A 27,872-nucleotide genomic window follows, 5' to 3' on the forward strand; every position below is an offset into this window, starting at 1 on the left:
GTCCCTGCACCCCCCTCCTCTGCTGGCTCGGGCCCGCCCAGCCCACGGCGCCGCAGCGCTGCTGTCAGGGGGCGGCGCGCGGGGGCTTGGCGTGTGGCTGCCGAGGGCAGACATGGCCCAGTCTCCATCCACCCAGGGCGAGCAGGCCGGGCTGCCCCGGCCCGGCCCTCTCTCTGCTGCGCTCTGGGACCAGCCTGCTGCAGCTCGCTCCAGCCTCAGCCTCTCCGGCAGCTGGTGCTGAGCTGGGGCGGGGGCTTCTGGCCGTGCCCCCCGCCCTGCTGTTTGCTGGCTGGGTGTGGCTCCCGCCCCCTGTGACGTGGTGGGGGGGCTCTCTGCTTTTGCAATCCGGTGTCCCTGCCTGGCTGTGTTGTGTGACGTGTGATTCCCAGCGACTCGCGCCAAGTCTGAGGGCCGGGGGGCAAGGGATCTGGGCTGGACTTTCAGCAGGCTGGGGGGTAGGGCCGGGAAGTGGAGTCAGTCGGCTGCGTAGCATGAGGAGAGGAGACTGAGGCAGGAAGGGGTTAAAGGGCCGGGTGGGAGGGAGGAGGGAGGCTGTCTGCTCCGGGGCCCTGAGCTGTTCTGCGCGGTGTCCTGAGAACCGATCGTCCTCCTACTCTACGGCCGGCTGAGAGTCACAGGCGCCCCCGACGCGCCGTCCCACCCCCGCTCAGCCGCTCTGTGCTTTCGGCAGGGATGCTGCTGTACAACGGGCAGCAGAAGAGCACCGGCGCCGACTTCGTGTCCTTCGGCCTGGTGGGCGGCCGCCCCGAATTCAGGTGAGACCCGGCGTGGCCAGGCCCTGCGGGATCCAGGCCGCGAGCGAACGGGGCCACGGCCTGCCCGGTGCAGGTGGGGCCCAGTGCCCATCCAGAGGGGTGCGCGCTGGCAGCGCTGAAATCCCGGCCCTGCTGAGCCTGTGACGGACCGGGCCGGGTCTGGGCACCGCTCAGGGCGAATTGCTCAAACTCGGGGCTCCTTACAGCCCCAGACTGGAGACCCTCCCAAACGGGCCACAAACCAGTCCCACCGAGCGCTCCAGCTGCCAGCCTGGCCCGTCAGAAGCCTCACAAGCAAATCCCCTCAGACACACCAGCGCTGCCTGTGCCCCAGTGAGCCCCAGGCCTGCACACAGGTGAGGGGTTCTAGAACCCAATCTCACCTACCCCAGACGGGTTCTTCCCGTCCCAAGAAACCAGCCACAGGCCCCAGGTCAATGTACACGCTGGATCTTACCCACAAATCACGCTGAGCCAAGACTTTAGAATCTAAACTCTAAAGGTTTATTATCAAAAGAAAGAAAAGCCTGAGAGGAAGGTTGTTAAAGTATCACACGTTACATGCATCGAATCTCCCAGCTCTCGACACAGGCTCTAGCAGAGATGTTATACCTGCTATCTTAAAAGTCTCTGGTGAACAGCCTATGTCAGGTTGGGTCCATGGTTCTTTCCGGCTCGTTGTTCCCTGCAAGGCTGCATCTGGGATTTGGAGCAAAACTGAAGACAAAAACTGGAGCCTGCCACATGGAATTTTATATCCATCCCTGGTCTCTTCCAAGCTGGAGAGGGTCACATGGTCAGTGGCCAGGTGTGTGTCTGGCTTTTAGAGAGCCATTGTCCCTGGAGCGTATCCATTGGCTGAGCGTTCCTCGCCCATTGCTCAACCACAGACAGAGGTTTCCAGCGTCCACACAGAGTCCATGTGTATAACTCCACACACAGACATTACACAATTACATGAATAGCATCTACAGACTCAGTAGCAGGTGAGCTTTTGTTTGACACCTCACATGGCCCCCTTTGTGTACACTTTGGGACACCCCCCCCATGGGTGCAGCAGTGACCTGGCTGCTCCCCTTAAAATCCAGTAACGTGACAGCCTGCAGCCGAGCCCTTAAGTTGTATGTACCCTTAAGCCCTGCACAGTGCCCGGAGTGGGAGGGGGCTGCTCCCTGCCTGCCCTGTCTCCAGCAGGCGTGGTCTTGCAGGTTTGACGCCGGCTCGGGCATGGCCACGATCCGGCACCCGGCACCGCTCCGCCTTGGGGAGTTCCACACGGTGCGGCTGTACCGGAACCTCACCCAGGGCTCCCTGGCGCTGGACAGCCACCCTCCTGTCAACGGCACGTCCCAGGTAAGACACGCTCCCTGCAGCTGGCCGGGGCCCTGGCGGTGCCAGGCTGGCTCGGGCCCTGCAGAGGCGCCAGGCCGGGGCCAGCTCAGTGCGGAGAGGGGGCCTGCTGGCGCGAGCTGCCCAACGACGCACAAGCCTGACCCGCCTGCCCCATTGTGCGCCCCCAGGGGAAATTCCAGGGGCTGGATCTGAACGAGGAGCTGTACCTGGGCGGCTACCCCGACTACGCGGCTGTCTCCAAATCCGGCCTCAGCAGCGGCTTTGTGGGTGAGTGCGTGCAGCCCGGCGGGCGCCCCGGGATCCCGGGCCCCACCGCCCACAGGGCTCCTTCCCGCCTGACTGCCCTGCCCCCTTGCTCCCCAGGCTGCGTGCGCCAGCTGCTGATCCAGGGCCGGGAGGTCGTCTTTAAGGATGTGGACTTGAGGGCTCGCGGCATCTCCAGCTGCCCCACCTGCCGGGACCGGCCTTGTCAGGTAACTCGCTGCGGAGGCAGGCTGGCTTCCCTGGGCCGCCCCGAGAGCCCCAGGCTCGGCCCGGGGGCTCTGCCTCCTCTGCCCAGCTAACCCCGCTTGCTCCCCCAGAACGGCGGCGTCTGCAGGGACTCGGAGAGCAGCAGCTACGTGTGTGTCTGCCCGCAGGGCTTCACGGGCAGCAACTGCGAGCACTCGCGGGCCATGCACTGCCACCCAGGTACTGCCCGGCTCCGGCCAGGGCCCCCAGCTCCGGCTCCCCACCCCTGCCAGGGCCCCCAGCTCCGGCTCCCCACCCCGGCCAGGGCCCCCAGCTCCGGCTCCCCACCCCGGCCAGGGCACCCAGCTCCGGCTCCCCACCCCTGCCAGGGCCCCCAGCTCCGGCTCCCCACCCCAGCCAGGGCCCCCAGCTCCGGCTCCCCACCCCGGCCAGGGCCTCCCCACAGCTCCGGCTCTCCACCCTGGCCAGGGCCTCCCCACAGCTCCGGCTCTCCACTCTGGCCAGGGCCCCCCCACAGCTCCGGCTCCCCACCCCGGCCAGGGCCCCCAGCTCCGGCTCCCCACCCCAGCCAGGGCCCCCAGCTCCGGCTCCCCACCCCGGCCAGGGCCTCCCCACAGCTCCGGCTCTCCACCCCGGCCAGGGCCTCCCCACAGCTCCGGCTCCCCACCCTGGCCAGGGCCCCCCCACAGCTCCGGCTCCCCACCCTGGCCAGGGCCCCCCCACAGCTCCGGCTCTCCACCCCAGCCAGGGCCCCCCCACAGCTCCGGCTCCCCACCCCGGCCAGGGCCCCCCCACAGCTCCGGCTCTCCACCCCGGCCAGGGCCCCCCCACAGCTCCGGCTCTCCACCCCGGCCAGGGCCCCCCCCATAGCTCCGGCTCTCCACCCCGGCCAGGGCCCCCCCCATAGCTCCGGCTCTCCACCCTGGCCAGGGCCCTCCCCCAGAGCTCCGGCTCTGCCCCACAGCACCCTGGCCAGGGCCCCCATAGCTCTGGCTCTGCCCCAGAGCACCTTAGCCAGGACCCCCAGCTCCAGCACTGTCCTATGGCAGCGCAGCAAGGGGTCCTGCATCCCCACAGCTAGAGCACTGCCCTATAGCGGCGCAGCAAGGGGGTGCTGTCACTACCTTTGGCTCCCAGGAGCTTTGCCAGGGCCATGGGATCAGGGCTCCCAGCAGCCCCCCCCCCCCCCCATCCCACAATCCCCCGGAGAAGCAGCTGGGGGAGGCCCTGAGCTTCCGAGCTGGCCAGAGCCGGGGCTCCCCTGCCTGCGCCCCGCCCCGGGAGCCCCCAGCCTGCCCTGTGTGGCCTGGCGCTGAGCCCGCTTGTGCCTGTCTCCCCCAGAGGCCTGCGGCCCGGACGCCACCTGCATCAACCGCGCCGACGGGCAGGGCTACCACTGCCGCTGCCACCTGGGCAAGTCGGGGGAGACCTGCCGGGAAGGTGAGTGGGGGCTGGGGCCGGCGGGATGGGCCTGGCGGGACGGGGTGAGTAACCTCCCCCCCTCCCCGCCGCAGGCGTCATGGCGACCACCCCGTACTTCAACGGGGGCGACTCCTTCATCGCCTACCCGCCCCTCACCAACATCCACCACGAGCTGCGCATCGACGCCGAGTTCCGGCCCCTGGCCCCCGAGGGCCTCGTCCTCTTCTCCGGGGGCTCGGGCGCCCCCGTGCAGGACTTCGTCTCGCTCGCCATGGCCGCCGGGCACCTGGAGTTCCGCTACGAGCTGGGCTCAGGTACCGGCCCTCCCTCCGCCCCGGCTCCGGGCGTCTGCCAGTGGGGGAGGGAGGCCGCCGCGGCTGCCCCCAAGCCCACCCCGCCCGGGCTCGGCAGGGCCTCTGGCCTGGCTCCGGCACCCGGCACCCTCCGTGCGGGGCTCAGGGCTCCGAGCCGCCCTGCCTGGGCACGCCTGGAGCCAGGCAGCGAGCCGCTCTCGTCTCTTGCAGGCACGGCCGTGCTCCGGAGCACGGAGCCCCTGGCCCTGGGCCAGTGGCACCGCGTCTCGGCGGAGCGGCTCAACAAGGACGGCGCCCTGCAGGTGGGCGGCAGCCGGCCCGTGAAGAGATCCTCCCCGGGCAAGAGCCAGGGCCTCAACCTCCGCACGCCCCTGTACCTGGGCGGGGTGGACCGATCCGTCCCGCTGCCCGCGGCGCCCGGCCTCAACGCCAGCTTCCACGGCTGCATCGCCGAGGTGAGGGCCTGCTCCCGCCCGCCAGGGGCAGATCAGAGCACTGCCAGCCAGGACTCCCCCGCCCTGGGAGGGAGGGGCCGGGACTCCCCAGTCCTGGGAGGGAGGGGCCTGGAATCCCCGGTCCTGGGAGGGAGGGGCCTAGACTCCCCAGTCCTGGGAGGGAGGGGCCTGGACTCCCCAGTCCTGGGAGGGAGGGGCCTGGACTCCCCGGTCCTGGGAGGGAGGGGCCTGGACTCCCCAGTCCTGGGAGGGAGGGGCCTGGACTCCCCGGTCCCTCCCCCGGCCCTGGGAGGGAGGGGCCTGGACTCCCCAGTCCTGGGAGGGAGGGGCCTGGACTCCCCGGTCCTGGGAGGGAGGGGCCTAGACTCCCCAGTCCTGGGAGGGTGGGGCCTGGACTCCCCCGTCCCTCCCCCGCCCTTGTAGCGAGGGGCCTGGACTCCCCAGTCCTGGGAGGGAGGGGCCTAGACTCCCAGGTCCCTCCCCCGGCCCTGGGAGGGAGGGGCCTGAACTCCTCCATCCCCCCCCCGGCCCTGGGAGGGAGGGGCCCGGCGGGCGAGCGGGCAGGCGGGGAGCCAGTCCCTGGGTTCTGGGGCTCTGGCGGTGGTGGACGGACACCAGGCCTGGCAGCCCAGGGGGCCGGTGAAGCCCTCCCTGCGGCGGCCTGGGGCCAGGTCCGGCTCTGAGCGAGCCCAGGGCAGCCTGGCTCGCGGGCTCGGTGCGCTGCCGGGGTGCGTGCGACGTCTGCTCCCCTCCCAGGTGTGGATCAACGGGAAGAAGGTCGACCTCCCCTACAGTTTCCTGGGCAGCCGGGCCATCGGGCAGTGCCAGGGCAGCTCGCCCTGCGCCCGCCGGCCCTGCCTGCACGGCGCCACCTGCCAGCCCACCAGCCAGCACCAGTTCCAGTGCCTGTGCCGCCCTGGCTTCCAAGGTGGGCGTGCGGGGCGGGGGCAGCCCCTGGGCATGCTGCTCTGGGGCCCGGCCCTGGGGCCCCGGCCGTGGGGTGGGGGAGGGCTGTGCCCACGACTCCCGCCGTCTCCCCGCAGGCGCGCGCTGTGAGCTCGCCGAGGACCCCTGCCTGCTCGGGAAGGCCTGTCTCAACGGGGGGACGTGCAAGGAGACGCGGTGCCTCTGCCCGCCCGGCTTCTCGGGGGCCTACTGCGAGCAGGGTACGAGCCCCAGCCTGGGGCGGGGGAGGGGCAGCGCGTGCTGGGAGGGAGAGGGGCAGGAGGGGGGCAGGGTGTGCTGGGAGGGGCAGGAGGAGGGGCAGTGCATGCTGGGCGGGGGCGCTGCAGGAGGGGCGGGGGCATCGTGTGCTGCAGGAGGGGCAGGAGGGGGGGCAGCGTGTGCTGGGAGGGGCAGGAGGAGGGGCAGCAGCATGCGCTGGGAGGGAGGGGCAGGAGGAGGGGCAGCATGCGCTGGGAGGGGCAGGAGGAGGGGCAGTGCATGCTGGGCGGGGGCGCTGCAGGAGGGGCGGGGGCAGCGTGTGCTGGGAGGGGCAGGAGGGGGGGCAGCGCGTGCTGGGAGGGGCAGGAGGGGGGGCAGCGTGTGCTGGGAGGGGCAGGAGGGGGGGGCAGCGTGCGCTGCAGGAGGGGCGGGGGCAGCGTGTGCTGGGAGGGGCAGGAGGGGGGGCAGCGTGTGCTGGGAGGGGCAGGAGGGGGGGCAGTGCATGCTGGGCGGGGGCGCTGCAGGAGGGGCGGGGGCAGCGTGTGCTGGGAGGGGCAGGAGGGGGGGCAGCGCGTGCTGGGAGGGGCAGGAGGAGGGGCAGTGCATGCTGGGCGGGGGCGCTGCAGGAGGGGCGGGGGCAGCGTGTGCTGGGAGGGGCAGGAGGGGGGGCAGCGTGTGCTGGGAGGGGCAGGAGGAGGGGCAGTGCATGCTGGGCGGGGGCGCTGCAGGAGGGGCGGGGGCAGCGTGTGCTGGGAGGGGCAGGAGGGGGGGCAGCGTGTGCTGGGAGGGGCAGGAGGAGGGGGCAGGGGCGGAGGGGGGCAGCGCGTGCTGGGAGGGGCAGGAGGGGGCAGCGCGTGCTGGGAGGGGCAGGAGGGGGGGCAGCGTGTGCTGGGAGGGGCAGGGGGGGGGGCAGTGCATGCTGGGCGCGGGCGCTGCAGGAGGGGCGGGGGCAGCGTGTGCTGGGAGGGGCAGGAGGGGGGCAGCGCGTGCTGGGAGGGGCAGGAGGGGGCAGCGCGTGCTGGGAGGGGCAGGAGGGGGCAGCGCGTGCTGGGAGGGGCAGGAGGGGGCAGCGCGTGCTGGGAGGGGCAGGAGGGGGGGCAGCGCGTGCTGGGAGGGGCAGGAGGGGGGGCAGCGTGTGCTGGGAGGGGCAGGAGGGGGGGGCAGGGGCTGCAGGAGGGGCGGGGGCAGCGTGTGCTGGGAGGGGCAGGAGGGGGGGCAGCGTGTGCTGGGAGGGGCAGGAGGGGGGGGGCAGCGCGTGCTGGGAGGGGCAGGAGGGGGGGCAGTGCATGCTGGGCGGGGGCGCTGCAGGAGGGGCGGGGGCAGCGTGTGCTGGGAGGGGCAGGAGGAGGGGCAGTGCATGCTGGGCGGGGGCGCTGCAGGAGGGGCGGGGGCAGCGTGTGCTGGGAGGGGCAGGAGGGGGGGCAGCGCGTGCTGGGAGGGGCAGGAGGGGGGGCAGCGTGTGCTGGGAGGGGCAGGAGGGGGGGGCAGCGCGTGCTGGGAGGGGCAGGAGGGGGCAGCGCGTGCTGGGAGGGGCAGGAGGGGGGGCAGCGTGTGCTGGGAGGGGCAGGAGGGGGGGCAGTGCATGCTGGGCGCGGGCGCTGCAGGAGGGGCGGGGGCAGCGTGTGCTGGGAGGGGCAGGAGGGGGGCAGCGCGTGCTGGGAGGGGCAGGAGGGGGGGCAGCGCGTGCTGGGAGGGGCAGGAGGGGGCAGCGCGTGCTGGGAGGGGCAGGAGGGGGCAGCGCGTGCTGGGAGGGGCAGGAGGGGGCAGCGCGTGCTGGGAGGGGCAGGAGGGGGGGCAGCGTGTGCTGCAGGAGGGGCGGGGGCAGCTGCTCTCTCACGCAGCCTGGGAAGCGGGGGCACTCGGTGCAGCGGGGGGGCCTGGCCCCCGCCTGGCCCCGCGGCCGTAACCCCCGTGTCGGTCTCTGCCCCACGCAGGCTCGGGCCTGGCGCCGCTGGACCATGAGTGGAGCCTGGAGGGCAGCGGGGGGAACGGTACGGTACCCGCTTCACTCGGCACCTTGGCACCCAGTGGGGGGCTGGAGGGGGGCGGGGCGGAGACGCCCCGGCTCAGGTGGGGGACTGAGCGCCCCAGTGCCCCCTGCTGGCTGATCCCCGCTCTCGCCCTGCAGACGCCCCGGGCCAGTACGGAGCCTACTTCCAGGACGGCGGGTACCTGGCGCTGCCCCGCCACGTGCTGCCCCGCAGGTGAGTGTGCCCGCCTGTGCGGGGGAGGGGCATCGCCCCCTGCCCCCACGCCCGCTGCCGGGTCCCAGCGTGCGCCGGTGGGGCGGGGAGCGGGGGGGTTCTCCAGGAACAGCCTCCAGCTGAGCCCACCAGGGACGGGGCTCCCGGGGCCCGGCTGCTCCCCGCCGCGTCCCCGGGCTGACAGCTGCTGCCTTCTCCTGCCAGCCACCCCGCGGCTCCAGAGAGCATCGAGCTGGAAGTGCGCACCCGCTCCCCCGATGGCCTCCTGCTCTGGCAGGGCGCGGTGAGTCGGCGGGGGCACAGGGAGGGACGCCGGGCTGCGGGGGGCCAGGCCGGCGCAGGAGGCGGGGGCACAGGGAGGGACGCCGGGCTGCGGGGGGCCAGGCCGGCGCAGGAGGCGGGGGCACAGGGAGGGACGCCGGGCTGCGGGGGGCCAGGCCGGCGCAGGAGGCGGGGGCGGGGCGTGGAGGGAGCCGTGGGCAGGCTGCTCAGGCAGGGCACACGCTCCAGCCGGCTTCGCGGGCCGGGTGCCAGGCAGGTCTCCGGCGCCTGCGCTGGCACGGGAGGGGGAGCAGCCCACAAGGCAGGACAGAGCCGGGTGCCCCTGCTGGCTGAGGGCGGGGGGCAGGACACCCCGCGGTGAGCACGGTGCCGGCCAACAGCCAGCTGCTCCCTCCCCTGCCTGCCCCGGCTGGACTCCCCCAACGCCTCTCCCCGCAGGAGGACGGGCAGCCCCGCAAAGCCCAGGACTTCATCAGCCTCGGCCTGAGAGGGGGGCACCTGGTGTTCAGGTGAGCGGCCCTGGCGCCACTGAGGAGCGGTGGCCCCCCCCCCCCCCAGGGCGTGAGCCTGCAGCCACCTCTCCCGGAGCCTGCCTGCCCCCGGGATCCCTGCCCCCGCCCCCGGGATCCCTGCCCCCGCCCCCGGGATCCCAGCCCCCGGGATCCCTGCCCCTGCCCCCGGGATCCCTGCCCCCGGGATCCCTGCCCCTCCTGCCCCTGCCTCCGGGATCCCCGCCCCTCCTGCCCCCGGGATCCCTGCCCCCGCCCCCGGGATCCCAGCCCCCGGGATCCCTGCCCCTGCCCCCGGGATCCCTGCCCCCGGGATCCCTGCCCCTCCTGCCCCTGCCTCCGGGATCCCCGCCCCTCCTGCCCCTGCCCCCGGGATCCCTGCCCCTCCTGCCCCCGGGATCCCTGCCCCTCCTGCCCCTGCCTCCGGGATCCCTGCCCCTGGGATCCCCGCCCCTCCTGCCCCCGCCCCCGGGGTCCCCGCCCCTCCTGCCCCTCCTTCTTCCCCTGCCTCCCCTGCCCCTGCTCATCCTTCCCCAGGACCTGCCTGCCTCCGGGATCCCCGACTCCCCTTCCCCCACCCCTGACCTGCCTGCACATGGATCCCTGGCCCCCTGCCTGGGACCCCAGACCCACCGTCACCTCAGCTCCACCCCCAGGCCGGCGCTGCCCCCAGTACTCGCAGGCGGTGCTAATGCCAGCCCTTCCCCCACAGCTACCAGCTGGGCAGCGGTGAAGCCAGCATTGTGTCTGAGGACCCCGTCAACGACGGAGAGTGGCACAGGGTGACGGCCATTCGGTGAGGGGCGGGGCATCGCTGCAAGGCAGCCCTGCCAGGGAGCAGTGGGCGGGGTCACTGGTGTCAGTGGGCGTGGCTCCCCATGGCTCCTCCCCTTGCTCCCAGCCCAGCTCACCCCTGGCTCTGCCCCGCAGGGAGGGCCGGCGCGGCTCCATCCGGGTGGACGGCGAGGAGCTGGTGAGCGGGGAGTCGCCGGGCAGCAACGTCATGGTGAACACGCAGGGCAGCGTGTACATAGGTGAGGCTGGGGGGCTGGGCCCGGCGAGCGCCAGGGGCCGTGTGGGCTGGCACGGGAGTGACGGGCCGGCCTGGCCCAGGGATGGGGCAGCTCCCGGGCATGGCTGGCCCCTGCAGAGCCCACGGGTGTCGCATCGGCAGTGGGGCCCAGGGGAAGCAAGGCCCGGATTGGGGATCGGCTCACGGTCACCCGGGAGTTCCCATAAACCCCCCAGGCAAGGAGGGAGGGTTGTAGTGAGTAGAGGGACAAAGGGGGGAGGGTCCGTCCCCAGCTGTGGCCAAAAACCCCTGAGTGTCCTTAGCCTGCCCCGTGCCTCAGTTTCCCTCCCTGTCCACGCGCGCGGGATGTCAGTGCTGCTGTGCTGGCCCGGGGGCTGCGCCCTGCTCCTGCCCCCTGGTGACTGTTTCTCCTCTCGCCCCAGGAGGCGCCCCGGACATCCGAGCCCTGACCGCCGGCAAGTTCCTCTCGGGCATCACCGGCTGCATTAAAAACCTGGTGCTGAGCAGCGAGCGGCTGGGCCAGCTGCCCCCGCAGCCCATCGACCTGCAGCACCACGCCGAGGCGGGAGTGAACACGCGGGAGTGCCCCTCCTAGGCCGGGCGCCTGCCCGCGGCCTGGGCCACGCCGGGACAGTGGCTGTTTTATTATTACCATGATCCGTTTTTGTAAGAAACCCAGAGGACAATGGTGCTTTGCCGCCCCCCAGCCGGTGGGGGTGGGTGCGTCTGTGCGACCGAGGAGACGTTGGACCCGCCCGCCGGGAGCCCTCGCCACGCCCCGCCCCACAAGGCCACCCCTGCCTGCTGCACTCGGAGCACGTGCCCCCAGCCGGCCCAGGAGACCCCCACGACTCCACCCAGAGCTAGGGAGGGGGGCGGACGTCCTGCCCGCCTTGCAGCCGGCACCGCGCAGCCGCTTGCTGGGGGAGCCAGCCCGCTCGCACCCCTCCATTCCATGGGCCAGCAGGCCTAGGCCTCCCGCCGTGCCAGGGCAGAGGTCCCGCAGCCTGGCTTGTTTACACTACTGCCACCTTGCCTCTGCCACTCCCGCCTCCGTGCCGCACGCCGGCCTGGCCTCACGCAGGGGCTGTCGGGCTGCCCTGGCCGGCGTCCCGCCTGCACCGGGGTCGCCCGGCTGGCTCCAGGGCCCCGCACAGACATCCCATGGCCAGAGGCTGCTACGTGTCCCTTGGGGCAGCCCCTCAGGGCTGCAGTGGGACCCCAAAGATATTCCTGCCCATCCGACGGGCGGACAGACCCAAGTGCCTTGCAGCAGCAGGACCCCCTGCGCTGCCCCCTATGCACCCCACAACCTGCAGGCAGGCCCTTGAGAGCTGCCCTGCCCGGCGGGGGGGCTGCCCGCTCTCCAGAGGTGAGCACGCGCCCGGCCCCAGGCCTGGACCCCCTGCCACCGCCTGCAGCCCCTCCCTCATGCCAGCGGCACCGGCACCGGGACTCGGCCTCCGCGGTGGCAGCCGGATCCCCTGCAACAGCCCTTCCCTGCTCCTGCCCAGCAGGGCCGAGAGCCCCCCGGCCCTGCCCCGCCCCAGCCCTGCAGCTGGAACCGCTCCCCCTCAGGTGGTGACCCCAGAGGGCAGCCGGGAGCTGGGCTGCTTGGTTCCTGCCCTTGTTAGCCCCTGACCCCAGGCTGCGTCCACCTCGTGCTCTTCCACTGGGTTCCTGCTTCACCACCGCCCGGCTGGGCTGAGCACAGGGGCTGCCAGGGCCCTCCCCATCCACTGGGCCCCCTAAGCCGAGCCAGCCCTGGGGGAGCAGCGCTGGGGCGCTGGCCTGTTGGCTCCAGTGGAGCTGGGGCTGGGTGGCCCCAGGATGTGGCCCCGTTAAGCTGATTGCTGTCAGCTGTGCCTGTGGCCCTGGTGTCTGTTCCCAGCCCCATTGCAGGGTCCCTGACAGGAGGCTTCCGGGGGCAGGAGAGCCCCGGGGGGGAGCAGCCGAAGCCAGGCCTAGGGGATGGGAACACGGGCCCTGCTTGCCCCCAGCCTGGTGCCTCCTCGCGGGACCCCCCAGGACCCCTTGTGGGAGGTGGGGGTCGGTGACTGATTGTTCCTAAATAAATGGTGCTGAACCAGATTGGCTGGGCCCCGTTGCTCTGCTTCCCGACAGCCCTGCCTTGGGACAGGCCGGAGGGCTCAGTCCCAGCCTGGCTCCAGCCAGCCCCTGGGGAGTGTGGGGCGCCCCCAGAGCGCCAGGCCCGCACCCTGCCTGACTGCCCAGCCTCGGCTGCGCCCAGGAGTAGCCATTGGGCCTGCCGTGCGGCGGGGCGGGGAGCCGGCTGTTCCCAGCGGTGCAGAGGAGTTGGGGGCTGGCAGCCCAGGGGCAGGCCCAGCCGGCCAGCGCAGACCCAGGCCGCTGGACACCGAGCTCACCGGCCTGTCCTGGCGCGTTGCCCAGTGAAAGGTTTATTGCATGAGCTGAGGTGGAGAGAGAAACTTCCAGGAGCCGGATTCCTGCCCCCAGAGCAAGGCGCCCGGCTGCCCCGTCCGTCTGGGGCGCACGCCCCCTGCTAGGCGGGTCCCCCCGGCTCAGTGTCCGCAGGGCCGAGCCCAGGCCAGTGCTGGGGCCCTCGGGGCCCTCTCCACACCCAGGCCCACGTGCAGGGAATCCCCTTGTTCTCGCTGGGCCACGGCGCCTCCCGCGATGGAGTCTGCCCCCGAGCACGGCGCTGCCCGGGCCTGGCTCCGCCCTCAGCAGCCCCGGTGCCCAGGCTGGCCTGCCCGGCCCCAGCAGAGCGGGGCAGAGGTGGCTGGGCCCCCGCTGAGGGGCATCGTCCGGGCCGTGCTGCTGCTCGCCTGGCTGCCCCCCTCTGCGCAGGCCAGGCCTGTGGCGGTGCCCAGGCGCCATTGGCCGACACCCACCCCCCTGCAGCAGCAACATTCACTGAGCAGCGCCATGGCCCCCAGCGACCCCGCACCCGCACCGGACGTTCGCCTCCGACGCCGGCTCCGCCCAGCCAGCTCTGCCCCATGGGGGGCGCCTTGTGAGCCAGGGCGGCAGCCTGGGGCCTGGAGTCGGGTAAATCCCCCCCCAGGCCGCGGGCTCCGTCGCTCTGGGGCAGGGGCTCTCCGGAGAAGGCTGCAGGATGGGGCCCCAGCCGCACAGGGCAGGAGACTGGGGCATCGCTGGGGGAGGCGTGTGGCACAGCTGGGAAGGGAGCTCCCTGCTGCTCCGGCCCGGTGCCCGCGGGCGTCAGACGGCCAGGGCGGTGCTCTGCTGCGGCCCCACTTTGCCAGGGGCCCTGCGGGCACAGCTGTGGGGGCAGAGCTGGCACGAGGCCCACATGGAGTTGCAGCCTGGCAGGAAGCGGCAGGCCCCAAGCCTCCAGACCAACCAGCCGGGGGACCAGCAGCACCAGAGCAGCAGGGCTGAGCCGGCGGCCAGGCCCGGGAGGATGCTGAGGGCCAGCAGGAAGGGGGGACTCCTCTCACCTAGACAGGAAGGAACAGGGTGAGGGCCGGCCACCTCCCCAGCTCGGCCAGCCTGCCCCCAAAGCTCGGGGAGCGCCCGGGCCCTCCTGCGCCTCGGGACTGGTGGGACGAGCCCGCTGCACCCTGCGGGGGGCACGAGTCCAGGAGCAGGACCCAGGGGCAGCTGCCAGGCGCTGCCTCTCCCATGGTCACGGCAGGGCTGGGCCAGGACGGGGCCAGGCAGGTTCCTGGTGCGGGGCCAGGCCTTGGCCGGGATCCCTGTGAGCCAGAAACTGACCCCCTGCTTGCCTGCCCAGGGCCAGCGCCTAGGACCACAGGACAGGGGAGCGGTGCACACGCCTGTCGGTGCACACGCATGGTACATGCAGCCAGCTGTGTCACACACATTCTAAATGCCTCCACTGCTCCTAGCACGGCACCCGCGCCTGCACAGATCTGTCATCACATGGGTGTATTGCTACACGCCTGTCATACGTCATTGTGCACACACGAACACTAACACATCACAGATGGCTCTTTGCACAAGCAGCTCCTTACGCACATCTGCCAGGACAGTCCCATTGCCCACACTCGTCATTACGTGTATACGCGGACAGGCCTGGGCTTGCACACTTGTCATTGCACACGCATACCTGTCTGTTATTGCACACGGGCACACACACCTCATTGCTTCTGTCCACGTGTCATGCTCACACTTCTCATTGCACACATCCACAGCCACCCTGTTGCACACACCTCATTGCGCACGCACACACACACACACACACAGAGCTCTGCACACGCACACACAGCTCATTGCACACAGACATCCACCTGTCATTACACACACAGCTCTCATTGCACATGCACACGCACAGCTCTGCACACGCGCGCATGCACAACTCTCATTACACACACGCAGCTCTGCACACTCACACACATAGTTCATTGCACGCTGTGGCGGGGTACCTAGTACCGCACTGTTCGACCCACAGGTCCCGAGGCCTAGTCTTTCACCGGACCCGCTCCTAGTCCGGGATCGGGGGAGAAGGGGTGGGGGGCCCTAACCCAGGGCCTATCGGTGGTGGGTGGTTCCCCGTCACACACACACACACACACACTCACAGCGCTCTTGTGCACACACACACCACGTGTTGCGCACGTGCACACAGCTTTCGTTGTGCACGCTCACAGCACTCATTGCACACGCGCACGCTCACAGCGCTCTCATTGCACACGCTCACAGCGCTCTCATTGCACACACGCACGCACACAGCGCTCTCATTGCACACGCTCATAGCGCTCTCATTGCACGCGCACGCACACAGCGCTCTCATTGCACACGCACACACGCACAGCGCTCTCATTGCACACACGCACGCACACAGCACTCTCATTGCACACGCTCATAGCGCTCTCATTGCACACGCGCACGCACACAGCGCTCTCATTGCACACGCGCACGCACACAGCGCTCTCATTGCACACGCTCATAGCACTCATTGCACACGGCACGCTCACAGCGCTCTCATTGCACACGCTCATAGCACTCTCATTGCACATGCGCACGCTCACAGCGCTCTCATTGCACACGCTCATAGCACTCTCATTGCGCACGCGCACAGCGCTCTCATTGCACACACGCACGCACACAGCGCTCTCATTGCACACGCTCATAGCACTCTCATTGCACACGCGCACGCGCACAGCGCTCTCATTGCACACGCTCATAGCACTCTCATTGCACACGCGCACGCACACAGCGCTCTCATTGCACACGCGCACGCACACAGCGCTCTCATTGCACACGCTCATAGCACTCTCATTGCACACGCGCACGCGCACAGCGCTCTCATTGCACACGCGCACGCTCACAGCGCTCTCATTGCACACGCTCACAGCGCTCTCATTGCACACGCGCACGCACACAGCGCTCTCATTGCACACGCACACACGCTCACAGCGCTCTCATTGCACACACGCACGCTCACAGCGCTCTCATTGCACACGCTCACAGGGCTCTCATTGCACACGCACACAGCGCTCTCATTGCACACGCGCATGCACACAGCGCTCTCATTGCACACGCACACAGCGCTCTCATTGCACACGCGCACGCACACAGCGCTCTCATTGCACACGCACACACGCTCACAGCGCTCTCATTGCACACGCGCACGCTCACAGCGCTCTCATTGCACACGCTCACAGCGCTCTCATTGCACACACGCACGCACACAGCGCTCTCATTGCACACGCTCATAGCGCTCTCATTGCACACGCGCACGCACACAGCGCTCTCATTACACGCACGCACACAGCGCTCTCATTACACGCACGCACACAGCGCTCTCATTGCACACGCACACACGCTCACAGCGCTCTCATTGCACACGCGCATGCTCACAGCGCTCTCATTGCACACGCTCACAGCGCTCTCATTGCACACGCGCATGCTCACAGCGCTCTCATTGCACACGCGCATGCACACAGCGCTCTCATTGCACACGCACACCGCGCTCTCATTGCACACGCGCACGCACACAGCGCTCTCATTGCACACGCACACACGCTCACAGCGCTCTCATTGCACACGCGCACGCTCACAGCGCTCTCATTGCACACGCTCACAGCGCTCTCATTGCACACGCGCACGCTCACAGCGCTCTCATTGCACACGTGCACGCTCACAGCGCTCTCATTGCACACGCACACAGCGCTCTCATTGCACACGCGCACGCACACAGCGCTCTCATTGCACACGCGCACGCTCACAGCGCTCTCATTGCATTGCACCTTTTGCAGGGTGCTGGCCTGGGCTGGGCACAAGGGGCACAAACACTGCGCAGGCCAGGGCTCTCCCCAGGGCAAGGCACTGGAAGGGAAGGCTTGCCCAATGGTTAGTTCCCATTCAGCCCCTCCCCCCGTGTGACTTGGGGAGCTCTGGGACCCAAGCAGCCCCAAAATACATAGGAGTGCTCACCACCCACAGAGCCTGCCCTCGCCCTGCCCCCGCCTCTCCAAAGCCCCCCCCGTCAGATGTGGGGGGGCGAGAGGAGCGCCATGCTGGGGTCCCAGATCCTGGCCATGCCCTGAGCCCGCCGGTACCGCGGGGAACAGCCCAGCCCAGCCCAGGGCATAGGCCAGGCGCTGAGCACCCCTGGGCCTGGCACGGCTCTCGGCCGTAGTACCTGCAGCAGGCCCGTTCCGGGGCGCGGTGTCTGGGGCCAGGGGCTGGCTCTCCCCTGCCCCCCCGCAGGCGGTGGCGTGGGGGGTGACGGCGGCGGCAGGGCTGCTCGCAGGCTGGAGAGATGCTGGTGCGGGAGGCCAGCCTGGAGGGGGATGGGAAAGGGGGTGAGCGCCAGCTGCCCGTGAGGCCGTAACCCAGCAAAAACCCTGAGCGCAGCCCCCCAGCTGCTGCCTCCTATAGGCCCCAGGGAGCCGCTCAGCCCCTGCTCCTCCGGCAGCAGGCAGGGTCGGCCCCCATGGCCCATCCCTCGGTGCATGTCGGCTCGCTGGGCCCCCCCAGCACTGGCCTTGGCACTGGGCCGCCTGGTCCGAGCCGTCCCCGCAATTGTCGATGCCCGTCGGGTCGCACACCAGGCTCCGCGGGATGCACTTGCTGTTCCGGCACCGGAAGTAGGGCTCCTCGCGGCACTCGGACACGTTGAAACCTGAAAGGGAGAGTGTCAGCCCGGCCCAGCACCGCCCCGGGGCAGCGTCTCCCCCGCCCGGCCCGGCACCACCCTGGGGCAGCGTCTCCCCCGCGCCGGCCCGGCACCGCCCCAGGGCAGCGTCTCCCCCGCCCGGCCCGGCACCGCCCCGGGGCAGCGTCTCCCCCGCCCGGCCCGGCACCGCCCCGGGGCAGCGTCTCCCCCGCGCCGGCCCGGCACCGCCCCGGGGCAGCGTCTCCCTGGCACCAGCCCGGCACCGCCCCGTGGCAGCGTCTCCCCCGCACCGGCCCGGCACTGCCCTGGTCTCACTTGCTCTGGTCTGTGGCTGCCTCCGCAGCCGAGGGGAAGGGGTCCTAGCCTGGGCTCGTGGGGCTGAGTTTGAGGTGCAGGAAGGGGCTCTGGGCGGGGGAATCTGCAGGGGGCTCACACACTCAGGCCCGGGATGGCCGGTGTGCAGGGCGCAGCCGTGGGCCGTGCAGCGTGGGGCGGGACTGGGTGGCCGGGCTTTGGGCTGGGCACTGCCAAGGCCCTGGAGCTCGTGCGCCCGGCACCCAGGGCCCCTCACCCAGCCGGAAGGATGTAAAGTCGCCCACGAAATCCACCCGGGGCTGCTGGCCCCGCGTCACCAGGCGCAGGGTGAGGTGGTCCCCAGAGGACAGCACGGGCCGGGGGATGCTCTTCCCACACAGCGGGGCCCCCAGGGGCTCGGCAGCGCCCACTCGGCCGTCGTAGAACTGCACGTAGGATCCAGCCTGGCAGGCCCCGCTGGCCGGGCGCTGGCCGGGCCGGGGGGCGTCCGAGGGCAGAGGCGCCCGGGTGGCGTTGGGCGGGGGCGGCGGCAGGCTGTACACCAGGAAGAAGCGGAAGTGGAACTGGACTTGGTCCCTGGGCAGTGCTGCCTGCATGGTGAGGGCGCAGTCCGTCCCCGGGGCCACGAAGTAGTAGCGCCGGGAGTCCCGGTGCGAGTCCACGATCAGCCCGTCGCCTCGCAGGGTCTGGCCACAGAGCTCCACCAGGTGAACTGCGGGGAGAGCGCAGGAGTCAGGCCCCAGCCGGGCCCGCGCCAGCCCCTGCGATCCCCCCGCCCGCCTCCTCTGGGGCGGGAGCAGGCTGGGCCCCAGCAACGCACACCAGCCCCGTGGCTGCGGCCTGCTCTGGGGATGCACAGACCCGGCAGCAGGCAGGAAGGGGTTACAGAGCAGCCCTGGGCCCAGGCCTGCAGGAGGCACTTTGACAGGGAGCAGCCCGGGCCCTTCCCCCCAGCTCCGGTGCACAATGGGGCAGTGCGAGGGCCGGGCCCGGGGGGCAGGAGGCCGGCGCTGGCCTCTTGGCGTCCGTTTGGCTTTCGCGCTCTGCTGTGGCCTCAGGGGCTGGAACGGCGGGGGGGGGGGCTGCACCCCCAGATCAAAGGGGTTTCCATCATTTGCCGTTGGGCGCCCGCCTGTGGCAGGACCGGGAGCCTGGCCCCAGGGCGGGAGGCAGACGCGTCCCTGCCCCTGCCCTGAGCGGGCGCGGAGGGCCAAAGCAAAGGGGCTCATGAGGCAGAACAGCCCCGTGGGCTGGTGCAGGAGCGACAGGGAGGCACCCCCAGAGCCCCAGGCCCATGCAGACACCCCCAGGCTGCCGGCTCTCGGCGCCAGGCCCTCGCGGCTTGGCCCGATGACCCACAGCCCCCTTGCACGTGGGCCGTGGACTCACACACCCCGGCCTCCCCGGGGCAGCCGCTCGTCGCCTGCTTCCCGGGCGTGTTCCATACACGCGGCATCTCTTGGCGAGTGCTCGGCCCGTCACAGAAAGCCAGCGAGCGTGGACACGGTGGACCCACGACACCGAGCTCCTGCCCAGCGCGACGGGGACTCAGGTGCACGTGGTGGCTGGAGCTCAGCAGCCCTGCAGGAACTGCCCCCTGCCAGCGACAGAGCGCCACCCCTGTCCACACACAGCCCGCCCCGTCCGCTTCCGCCCCTGAGCGCCTCCCGTCCCGCCCGGAACCGGGTCACTGAGCTCGGCCACACGCCCGTGTCTCTCCTCGTGCCGCGGCGGCCAGGCTGGGCTGGCAGGAGCTCTCCTCCGAAACGGGGGGCTCGTTTTATCCCACTTCCCTCCCACCCCTGTTCCTTAACTCGCCTCCCTTTCGAAATTGGACCCAACACTGTGCACAGGCCTGTGGCTCCCAGCTCACTCCCCCACCCCTAAATCTACTCCATATGGGTATGTCTACACTACCCCGCTAGTTCGAACTAGGAGGGTAGTGTAGACCTACCCTCTTTGAGAGAGTTTCTCTGTCTGTGCATCTGTCTGTCTGCTCAAGAACTGCTCCTAAACGGGAGGGGCTAGGACCACCAAATTTGGGATGTAGCTTCCTCTTGTCCGATCTTAAAGCGAGGCCAGGGCTGGGTTGGGCCAGGACAGTGGGATGTGCCTGGAATGGGATTGCGTCTCAGAAAACCAAACCAAAAAGAGACCAGCGGTCCCCAACCTCTGGGGGCTGCCAGGCGCCCGGGACGCAAGAATGGCTCAGTCCAGCCCTGGTCACTAGGCGGGTGCACATCAATGCCCCGGCGGGCGCCAAGGCACCCGCAGGCACCGCTAGAGACTACAACTCCCATGATGCCTTGGGAAAAAGGAGGGAAACTGTTGCTCTCTTCCAGTTGGGGACCACTGCGCCAAACCAAGTACAGGCCTCAAACCTGACACAACTGAGCGAATGTTGAAAGAGGGCTCAGGGGAGGTCACCTCTGCCCGCTGGCCCCAGCACGGAGCTGCACACTGGCCCCCTCGTCCCCCGCCCCACCCCAGAGCAGCGATTCAAATGGAGCATGGAGACTTTCCTTTTATTCTCACCACTGTGCCCCCAAGAATTGCCTCTCCCCGTGGGGGTTCCAGGCAGGGCCGTCCCCAGGGATGCGGGGCCAGGACAGCCCCCAGCCCACGTTGCTCGGGGCAGTGGCATGGGCTGGGCAGGGGCCAGGGCACTCTGCTTCCACTGCCACAGGGAAGTGGAGCGACCTGGCTGAGAGGGGGCGGGGCAGCGGAGCAGAGCAGGCTGCTGGGTTGCTCTGCTTCCCCGGCTCCCGCCACTGCAGTAAGCGCGGGGGGTCCCGGCCCTGCTGGGAATCGCCCAGCCTGCCTTGGGCGCCATGGCTAACATCAACCGGGGAGCCCGGCCCAGCCACAGGATGCTTGAGGCAGCTGTTGTGGGCCCCAAAGCGTGGGGCCTGGGGTAGCCGCCTCGAACTGTCCTATGGCTGGGACGGCTCTGGTACCAGGACCAGCTGCTCCCAGAAAGTCTCTGTCTGCCTCCAGCCCGAGGTGACGTGTGGCCAGTCACTGGGGTCACGGAAACCCTCCTTTACTGTCACGGGCTTTTTATACCCTCTCTAATCTCCCTGAACCTTCCACAGTCGCTGTCGCGGCAACCGACCCCGGCTGCCCTAGTCTGACTGCAGGCTCCCTTCACTATAGGAGCTCTGACTTGCACTGGGAGGCTCCTTTGAGCTGCCAGCTAGCACTAGAGACTACAACTCCCATGATGCCTTGGGAAAAAGGAGGGAAACTGTTGCTCTCTTCCAGGCAGTGCAGGGAGAGTTGGGGGCGCCAACCGGGAGAGAGGAGCCAGATTGTGTGGGGCCTTTTCCAGGCCAGGAGCTGCTGCTGGAACCTAGAGCCCGCTGCTGAGAGCCTGCTGGGGCTGAGGTCTAGCAGGCTGCTTCAGGGACCGGAGGGGATTGTCCCTGGAGGGCAGGGACCTGGCCGTGCTGTGGCTGAGAAGGGCCCGCATTGCCCTGCAGAGAGGTGCGGTGAGTAGCTGTGGCAGTGTGGGAACGTGTTGTCTGGGACAGAGCACAGGGGACAGGCCAAGTGACCTGCCCAGGGAGCCAGAGCCACTGGCATTTGGTGGGGCCAGCTCCAGTGGCAAAGGGGCTTTGCAGCTTGTTGCCTTGGCTGGACTGACCCACAACCCTGCCCGGGGCTGTCTCCTTTCCAGCCTCAGATCTCCATGCGCGCCCGCCAGCACGTGTGCCCAGGGGAGGGCCGACGCGGGGGTGGCACACAGCATGGCAGGGCGAATGCCAGCGAGACGAGTTCCATCTCTTTCAGGGTGCTTTGCCAATTGGTTGTATTCCAGGTCAGTCTGCAGCCCCGTTTGTGTAAGCGGCTCAGGAAAGGGGGGGTCATTCCCATTGTGACGTAGTGGGGGGTAACCTGCTAACTCTCTGGCTGCTGTCTGTAGCACCACCGAGCAGCCAAGCGATGAGTCACTATGCAAAGAGGGTATCCCAACTGGTTTGGCCAGCTGACCCCCATGGAGAGGAACAAAGGAAGGTGGATGCTGCCCTGGCTGGGGGGGCAGGGCTGGAAGAGAGTTAGTTAGTTCCTGGCTGGAAAGCAGGGAAGAAGGAACTGGGGAGGGGGCTGGGATCCCCCCATCTCAAAGGGGGCACTGAGGCCTCTTAGCCCCAGTTCCTGTAACCAGATGACATCTGTGCTGTGCTGTATCCTGGAGGAGCAATAAACCACCCTCAATTCCACTGGCTGGTGGAGTCTGTTCGTGCCATTTTGGGGGTGCAGGAGACGGGGGACCCCCAACGCGCCGTCACACCCATTGACTCAGTTAGATGCAAATTATTTATAATGGTTGTTTTGGAGTTGGAGCCAGATTCTTACTGAAATACGTTTATTTCTGGAGGCTCCCAAGGCGCCCCACGCAGGGTGTACAGGGCCAGCCAGCTGGAGGCACCACCATTGTCTATTCCTTTAGAACAGGATTGAGGAACCTCAGGCCAGGCCTGGGTCCGGCCCCTGAGGTTCAGCATTGGGGAGCCCACACTGGTGCTCCAGCCCTACTAGCTGGGCCCCCCAGGCACTGGTGTGCAAGAGGAATGAGGGGAGCGTCTTTCTCCTCCTTCATCCGGGGCATCTCACCTGTGCGCAGCCCCCGCCTGAGGTTTCTGGGAGTCAGTGGCCCCTGTGACGTAGTGTTGGCACCTTGCTGGTTGCTAGGCTGGGGCTGTGGGTGACCCCCACTGGCTGCTGGCTGCAGCACGGCCCAGCAGGACAGGGGATGAGTCACTAGGCAAGGGGCTCTCAACCTGTCCGACCAGCTACCCCCCAGGGAGAGAAACAAAGGAAGGTGGAATGACGCCCCTGGCTGGGGGCAGGGCTGGAAGTGAGTTAGTTGGTTTCTGTCTGGGATCATGGAGGAGACAGCCTCGGCAACAGGCTGGGATTTAGGGGCCCAGTCTCCCCCATCTCAAGGGGGGCTGAGGCATCCTAGCCCCAGTTCCTGTAACCGGATGACATCTGTGCTGTATCCTGGAGGAGCAATAAACTCCCTCTATTCTACTGGTTGGTGGGGTCTGTTCGTGCCATTACGGGGTGCAGGAGATGGGGAAACCCGACGCGTCGTCACAGCCCCCACCCAGAAAGATCCCCTGCCCCTGCTCTAGGAGTAAGGGCCTGCAGCACGGTGGTGGGTAGGGGGTCCCCAACTATCCAGCACCCCCACTGGGCTGCTCAGGGTCTCCTTTCATGTTAAACCATCAGGCGCCCGGCCCACCGGGGAGCGTGGCCTGCTCCGGAGTCCCCAGGGAGGCGGGGCTGGCTATCCCGGGAGCAGGGACTCGCGCTCCACGGAGACTCTCTGGAACAGTTTGGTTCATTTCACAGTTTTACTTCCTGTGATTCCCGGCTCCTTTCACGTATGGCGCCCCTCCCCCGCCAGCGCGACCTGTCCTGTCCTTCCCGTGGGTTTGCTGCCCTGGGGCGGCCGCGCCCCTTGGATTGTCCTTCCGCCAAGCTTCTGTGCTGCCTGCTCCAGCGCTGGCCTCGTTCCCGCCGAGGCGCTCTGCGTCCCCCCGGCTTGCGTCGACGTGCAACGTGTGCACACGCACCCGCAGCGCTTGGCCCGTCTTCGCTGGCTGCTCTTCCAGGACGGGAGGGTGCGACGTGGCGGGGGCTGTCCGTCTGGTGGCCCTGGACCCTCTGGCTGGGCAGTCGCTGGTTGCTGTGCCGTGCCGGGTGCGAGCCCTACGGCCCTGTGCCGGTCTGCAGAGACCGGGTGTGTCTGTGCGGTGCCCAGCGGGGGAAGGGCCCGGGGGGAGGCCCGTAGGCCACGGCCCAGCCAGCTGACACCTGGGCTAGGTGGCGGGATCTGAACAAAGCCGGGGCGTGGCCCCTGGGGGCTGAGGGACCCGTCGCTGGGAGTCCAGTCGGTCTTGGCTGGGGGAAGCACGAAGGGAGCAGACTAAGTCCAGGACGGGGGGGCCCGTGAACCCCTCCCCCCACGAGGACTAAGGCTCTGCCCTGCCTCCTATGGCAGCACGGAGCCTCCGCTGCGCTGGACCTCGGAGAAGCCACAAAACCTTTTACTCTCCTGGCTGGCGGAGCCACTTCTGGCTGTGGACGGGGGTGCGGGGTCGGGGGCTCCTACTGCACCATCACAGATGGGACGGGACTTTTTCATTGGCTTTTCTCATCAGATCCAACCTGTATTTGATCGTCTTCCATCCTCCCCTCCTGACTCGGATGCGGAGGATCCCCGTCAATAGACCCTCCCGTAAGGAAGGCCTCTGTCCGGACCCCTTGCGCCTCCGCACCTATCGGCTTCCCCCCGCCCGCAGTTGAAAAGCGCAGCGGGCTCACGAACCGGAGACCGACGCCCAGCAAGTGGCCTGGCCCGGCCCAGCAGCGGGCTCACGAACCCGAGACCGACGCCCAGCGAGTGGCCTGGCCCGGCCCAGCAGCGGGCTCACGAACCGGAGACCGACGCCCAGCGAGTGGCCTGGCCCGGCCCAGCAGCGGGCTCACGAACCGGAGACCGACGCCCAGCGAGTGGCCTGGCCCGGCCCAGCAGCGGGCTCACGAACCGGAGACCGACGCCCAGCGAGTGGCCTGGCCCGGCCCAGCAGCGGGCTCACGAACCGGAGACCGACGCCCAGCAAGTGGCCTGGCCCGGCCCAGCAGCGGGCTCACGAACCCGAGACCGACGCCCAGCGAGTGGCCTGGCCCGGCCCAGCAGCGGGCTCACGAACCGGAGACCGACGCCCAGCGAGTGGCCTGGCCCGGCCCAGCAGCGGGCTCACGAACCGGAGACCGACGCCCAGCGAGTGGCCTGGCCTGGCCCAGCCCTGCCCGGTTCCTCACCGAGCCAGAAGGAGCAGCAATGCACAGCATCCACTGTCTCCTCAGGGCAGTTGCTGGCGCTGGGGCCATCCCAGCTCACCCCCCTCCCTCCTGGAGAGCAGCAAGCAGAGTCCAGCCCTTACAGTCTCTCCCACCTCTGGGAGGAAGAGGGGCCCCGGAGGCCAGAAAAGTTCCCACCTGCTCACAGGCTCCTGCTGCCCCGCCCCCCGATGAGCAGAAAGCACAAGGCTTGCTCCGGTATTTGCTCGCGTCTCCCCCTCACACACTGCCAGGGCCTGGTTCCATGGCCCCTCACAAGGGAGCAGTCCCGGGCCAAGTGCACCCAGCACTGGCCGCGGCGTTGCAGCGAGACACGCAGACCTGAGTGAGGCCGCCCGGAGCCCGTGTCTGGGAAGCGTGGGGGCAGCGTCTCCAGCATCCAGCTGTCCTGCCCGCCCGTGCCAAGGGGCCCGACAGCTGGCTTCCTTGGCAAGGGATTCCAATGCGATCGCACTGGGCGCGTGGGGCGAGGCCGACCCTCTGGGGACACAGGCCCTGCAGCCTGCGCTGTGCTCGCAGGGCGGCGAGGGGCTGGCTCCCCAGCGAAACGCCCAGGCGAGCCGAGAGCCGTCCGGAGCAGGGCAGCGCGCCCAAGGCCCACGGGTTACCTAAGCGCCCGGCGGGGGCGGGGCACTGGGCTTTCGCCAGAGCGATTCCCGGGTTGGGGACCTGCAGGCTGAGAAGTTGCTGGCTCTGAGGTAAGACGGGGCCGCACAACGGACGTGTTGGGCTGGGTGCTGCTCAGGCGCCTTCCCTGGCTAACCAGACCTGGGCGCACCGTTCCCGCGGCTGTTCCGGGGGGGGGGGCCGTTGCTCACGGGGCTAAGGTCGAAGCGCTGCCCCCCCTCGCCACGCCGCAGGCAGAGATGTAGCTTGGTTCCAAGGCAAGTGCCTAGGGGGAAGGGCAGTGGCTGGTTGGGAAACAGGAAGGGAAGAGCCGGGGCTGAGGGCTGAGGGCTGGGCGGGAGCGATGGACCCTCTAGCCCAAGGGGCATCGGGCCCTGACTCCTTAACCACGGCACGTCTGCTGGGCTGTATCCCGGAGAAGCCATGACCCCTCCGTGTTCTACTGGCTGGTGGAGTCTGTTCTTGCTGCAGACGGGGTGCGGGATCGCGGGGACCCGATGAGCCTCCACACAGCGCACGCCTCAGCACAGCCCAGAGGCCCCGGCCTGTGTGCCTGGAAGAGCGGTGCCGAGCGCCCCACCTCTGTGCCCGGGCGCTGCCAGCCACATTTTGGCCACTGCCACCCGCTCGCCAGCCGCCCGTCCCCACACAGAACGGCGCCCTGCACACCAGGGAGAGAGCAGCTTCTCCGCGGGCTGCGCGCCTCCCCCCGTTCACCGCGCCGCGCTCCGCCTGCCACGCTGGGAAGCACAGGGGCGGGCGCAAGGGCAAAGCCGGGTCCCTACTAGCAAACGGCAGACGGAGCTCGAGTTCTGGCCCAGCCCAACCGGGGAGCAAAGGCCTGGAAAACCCGCAGTACCTGTCTCTATGGAGGTGACCTCCAGCGCCATCAAGTTCAGCAGAACCAGCCACTTTGGGAGCCCCGGCAAGTGCCCCCGCATCTTTGTGCTGCCTTCTCCTGGAGCCCCAAATCCCCAGCTGCCGTGAGAGGCGGCCGGACCAGCCAGGCCTGCAGCAGCTGGTGCTGCGCGGAGCACGGTGGCCCCTCGCTTCCAGGGAGCAAGGCGAGCGGGCGTTGCTGAGACACGGGAACAAAGGGGAGCGGCCGGTCTCGCACCGGGAAGGCAGCCCTGGGAGTTGATTAAAAAGCTTCTCTTGCTTGTCTGAGCTTCCCTGCTGTCCTGGCCTCAGCCCGCGCTGCCCTGCCAGGCCCTGGGCCGCGGGGGAGCTATGGCAACGGGGGGATCTGCTAGAGCAGCAGAGGAGCCAGGGGGTCCAGGAACCTCCAGGCCATGACCAGACTTGGTGCCTGCAGGCGACAGAGCGGCGTCCGGCCAGCGAGCGCGGGGGCAGCAAACCAGCGTGGTGGTTAGCGAACAGGCGCGGGGACAGCGAACAGGCGTGGGGGTTAGCGAACAGGCGTGGGGGCAGCGAACAGGCGCGGGGGTTAGCGAACAGGCGCGGGGACAGTGAACAGGCACGGGGGTTAGCGAACAGGCGCAGGGGCAGCGAACAGGCGCTGGGGCAGCGAACAGGCGCAGGGGTTAGCGAACAGGCGCGGGGGCAGCGAACAGGCGCGGGGGTTAGCGAACAGGCGCGGGGACAGTGAACAGGCGCGGGGGCAGCGAACAGGCGCAGGGGCAGCAAACAGGCGCTGGGGCAGCGAACAGGCGCAGGGGTTAGCGAACAGGCGCGGGGACAGTGAACAGGCGCGGGGGTTAGCGAACAGGCGCAGGGGCAGCGAACAGGCGCTGGGGCAGCGAACAGGCGCGGGGGTTAGCAAACAGGCGCGGGGGGCAGCGAACAGGCGCGGGGGTTAGCGAACAGGCGCAGGGGCAGCGAACAGGCGCTGGGGCAGCGAACAGGCGCGGGGGTTAGCGAACAGGCGCGGGGGTTAGCGAACAGGCGCGGGGGCAGCGAACAGGCGCGGGGGCAGCGAACAGGCGCGGGGACAGTGAACAGGCGCGGGGGCAGCGAACAGGCGCTGGGGACAGCGAACAGGCGCGGTGGTTCCTCGCTAAGCGCTGGCTTGTTGCGGCGTGCGCTTGTTTCAAGCTGCACTGCGCCCCCTTGTAGTGTCTCGGCGGCCCCCCCACTGCACCCTGCTTTGGCCACTGGCAGGATCTTCTGGAAAAGCCGCCTGTTCCCCTGGGGGACGGGAACCAGGGCGGGGCCGGCAGCCCCCCAGCGGCTCCCCTAAGTTCCCTGTAACGTATGGGGCTGGGCCGCTCCCCACCCCCACAACTGCTGTGCTGCTCTTGCCCTCTGCCTTGGAGCCGTTCCGTGAGCTTCCTGCTCAGGGCTGGCAACAGACTTCGCCAGGCCCTGGACAGCGGGGGGGGCGGAGGAGGGATGTTAAGAGACGAGCTGACTACTCGTCCGATATGCAAATGCTGACCCCGGCTCTGCGTGATTTCAAAGCCCCCCGACCCCAGGCTCCGCGCTGCGCTGCGCCCGCTGGGGACTCTTGCACATTTCACAGCTGGCACCCGCCTGCAGCCCGGAGTCGGGGACGTCCCGCCGGCCCGGCTGCCCGCGGAGTTCCGCATCCCTCCTCTGAAATGCACAAGGGGCCCAGCAGGACTCCGGGACATTTCGAGGGAGGGACGCAGCAGCGACTAGGCAGTTTGCTGCTGGTTAACGTCCTGAGTGGGGGAGGCTGGGCTCCGGGCACCCTGGGAGGGCTCCGGGCTCCGGGCACCCTGGGAGGGCTCCGGGCTCCGGGCATCCTGGGAAGGCTCCGGGCTCTGGGCACCCTGGGAGGGCTCCGGGCTCCGGGCACCCTGGGAAGGCTCCGGGCTCTGGGCACCCTGGGAGGGCTGGGCAGAAGGGGTAGGGCCAGGGACAAGCCTTCCTCAGCCAGCCGTCAGTGCTGCCCGGAGCACACGTGTGGGGCTCCAGCGGTGAGGCCGCCTCGGCAGCAGCGGCTGGTGCCCTGGGCTCTCTTACATTGCCAGACCCTGGGGAACTGCCCCCTT

General features: G+C 69.4%; 2 protein-coding genes across 20 annotated transcripts in view; one reads left to right on the forward strand and one right to left on the reverse strand.

Moving 5' to 3' along the window:
• HSPG2 (heparan sulfate proteoglycan 2) overlaps positions 1–12,074 on the forward strand; it is a 141,723-nt gene extending 129,649 nt beyond the window's left edge. For all 19 annotated transcript variants that reach the window (XM_089773103.1, XM_089773118.1, XM_089773102.1 and 16 more), the window contains 17 exons: positions 692–776; positions 1,985–2,129; positions 2,297–2,396; positions 2,493–2,602; positions 2,711–2,819; positions 3,942–4,040; positions 4,115–4,336; positions 4,547–4,791; positions 5,548–5,719; positions 5,835–5,957; positions 7,890–7,946; positions 8,084–8,159; positions 8,364–8,442; positions 8,880–8,950; positions 9,663–9,746; positions 9,881–9,984; positions 10,406–12,074. In XM_089773103.1, the coding sequence (XP_089629229.1) occupies positions 692–776; positions 1,985–2,129; positions 2,297–2,396; positions 2,493–2,602; positions 2,711–2,819; positions 3,942–4,040; positions 4,115–4,336; positions 4,547–4,791; positions 5,548–5,719; positions 5,835–5,957; positions 7,890–7,946; positions 8,084–8,159; positions 8,364–8,442; positions 8,880–8,950; positions 9,663–9,746; positions 9,881–9,984; positions 10,406–10,578 (2,054 nt within the window). In that variant the 3' untranslated portion in view covers positions 10,579–12,074. The remainder of the gene's footprint in view (positions 1–691; positions 777–1,984; positions 2,130–2,296; positions 2,397–2,492; positions 2,603–2,710; positions 2,820–3,941; positions 4,041–4,114; positions 4,337–4,546; positions 4,792–5,547; positions 5,720–5,834; positions 5,958–7,889; positions 7,947–8,083; positions 8,160–8,363; positions 8,443–8,879; positions 8,951–9,662; positions 9,747–9,880; positions 9,985–10,405) is intronic.
• Positions 12,075–13,141: 1,067 nt separating this feature from the next.
• On the reverse strand, positions 13,142–26,189 carry LDLRAD2 (low density lipoprotein receptor class A domain containing 2). The gene is made up of 5 exons (XM_075906298.2): positions 25,754–26,189; positions 17,648–18,103; positions 16,945–17,082; positions 16,600–16,740; positions 13,142–13,429 (listed from the first exon to the last, which is right to left on the reverse strand). Exons 1-5 carry the CDS (start codon positions 25,833–25,835, stop codon positions 13,191–13,193), a joined length of 1,056 nt encoding a protein of 351 aa, XP_075762413.1. The 5' UTR covers positions 25,836–26,189; the 3' UTR covers positions 13,142–13,190.
• Positions 26,190–27,872: the final 1,683 nt, after the last annotated feature.

This window comes from Pelodiscus sinensis, chromosome 24, assembly GCF_052426305.1.
Source record: "Pelodiscus sinensis isolate ZL-2025 chromosome 24, ASM5242630v1, whole genome shotgun sequence".
NCBI lineage: Eukaryota > Metazoa > Chordata > Testudines > Trionychidae > Pelodiscus > Pelodiscus sinensis.

Excerpts from the sequence above, each read along its gene's own strand:
- LDLRAD2 (XM_075906298.2), bottom strand. The coding sequence starts at position 25,835 with ATGCGGGGGCACTTGCCGGGGCTCCCAAAGTGGCTGGTTCTGCTGAAC. Across the intron at positions 18,104-25,753 it reads GGTCACCTCCATAGAGACAG|TTCACCTGGTGGAGCTCTGT; the intron begins GTACTGCGGGTT and ends CTCTCCCCGCAG. Across the intron at positions 17,083-17,647 it reads CTTTACATCCTTCCGGCTGG|GTTTCAACGTGTCCGAGTGC; the intron begins GTGAGGGGCCCT and ends TCTCCCTTTCAG.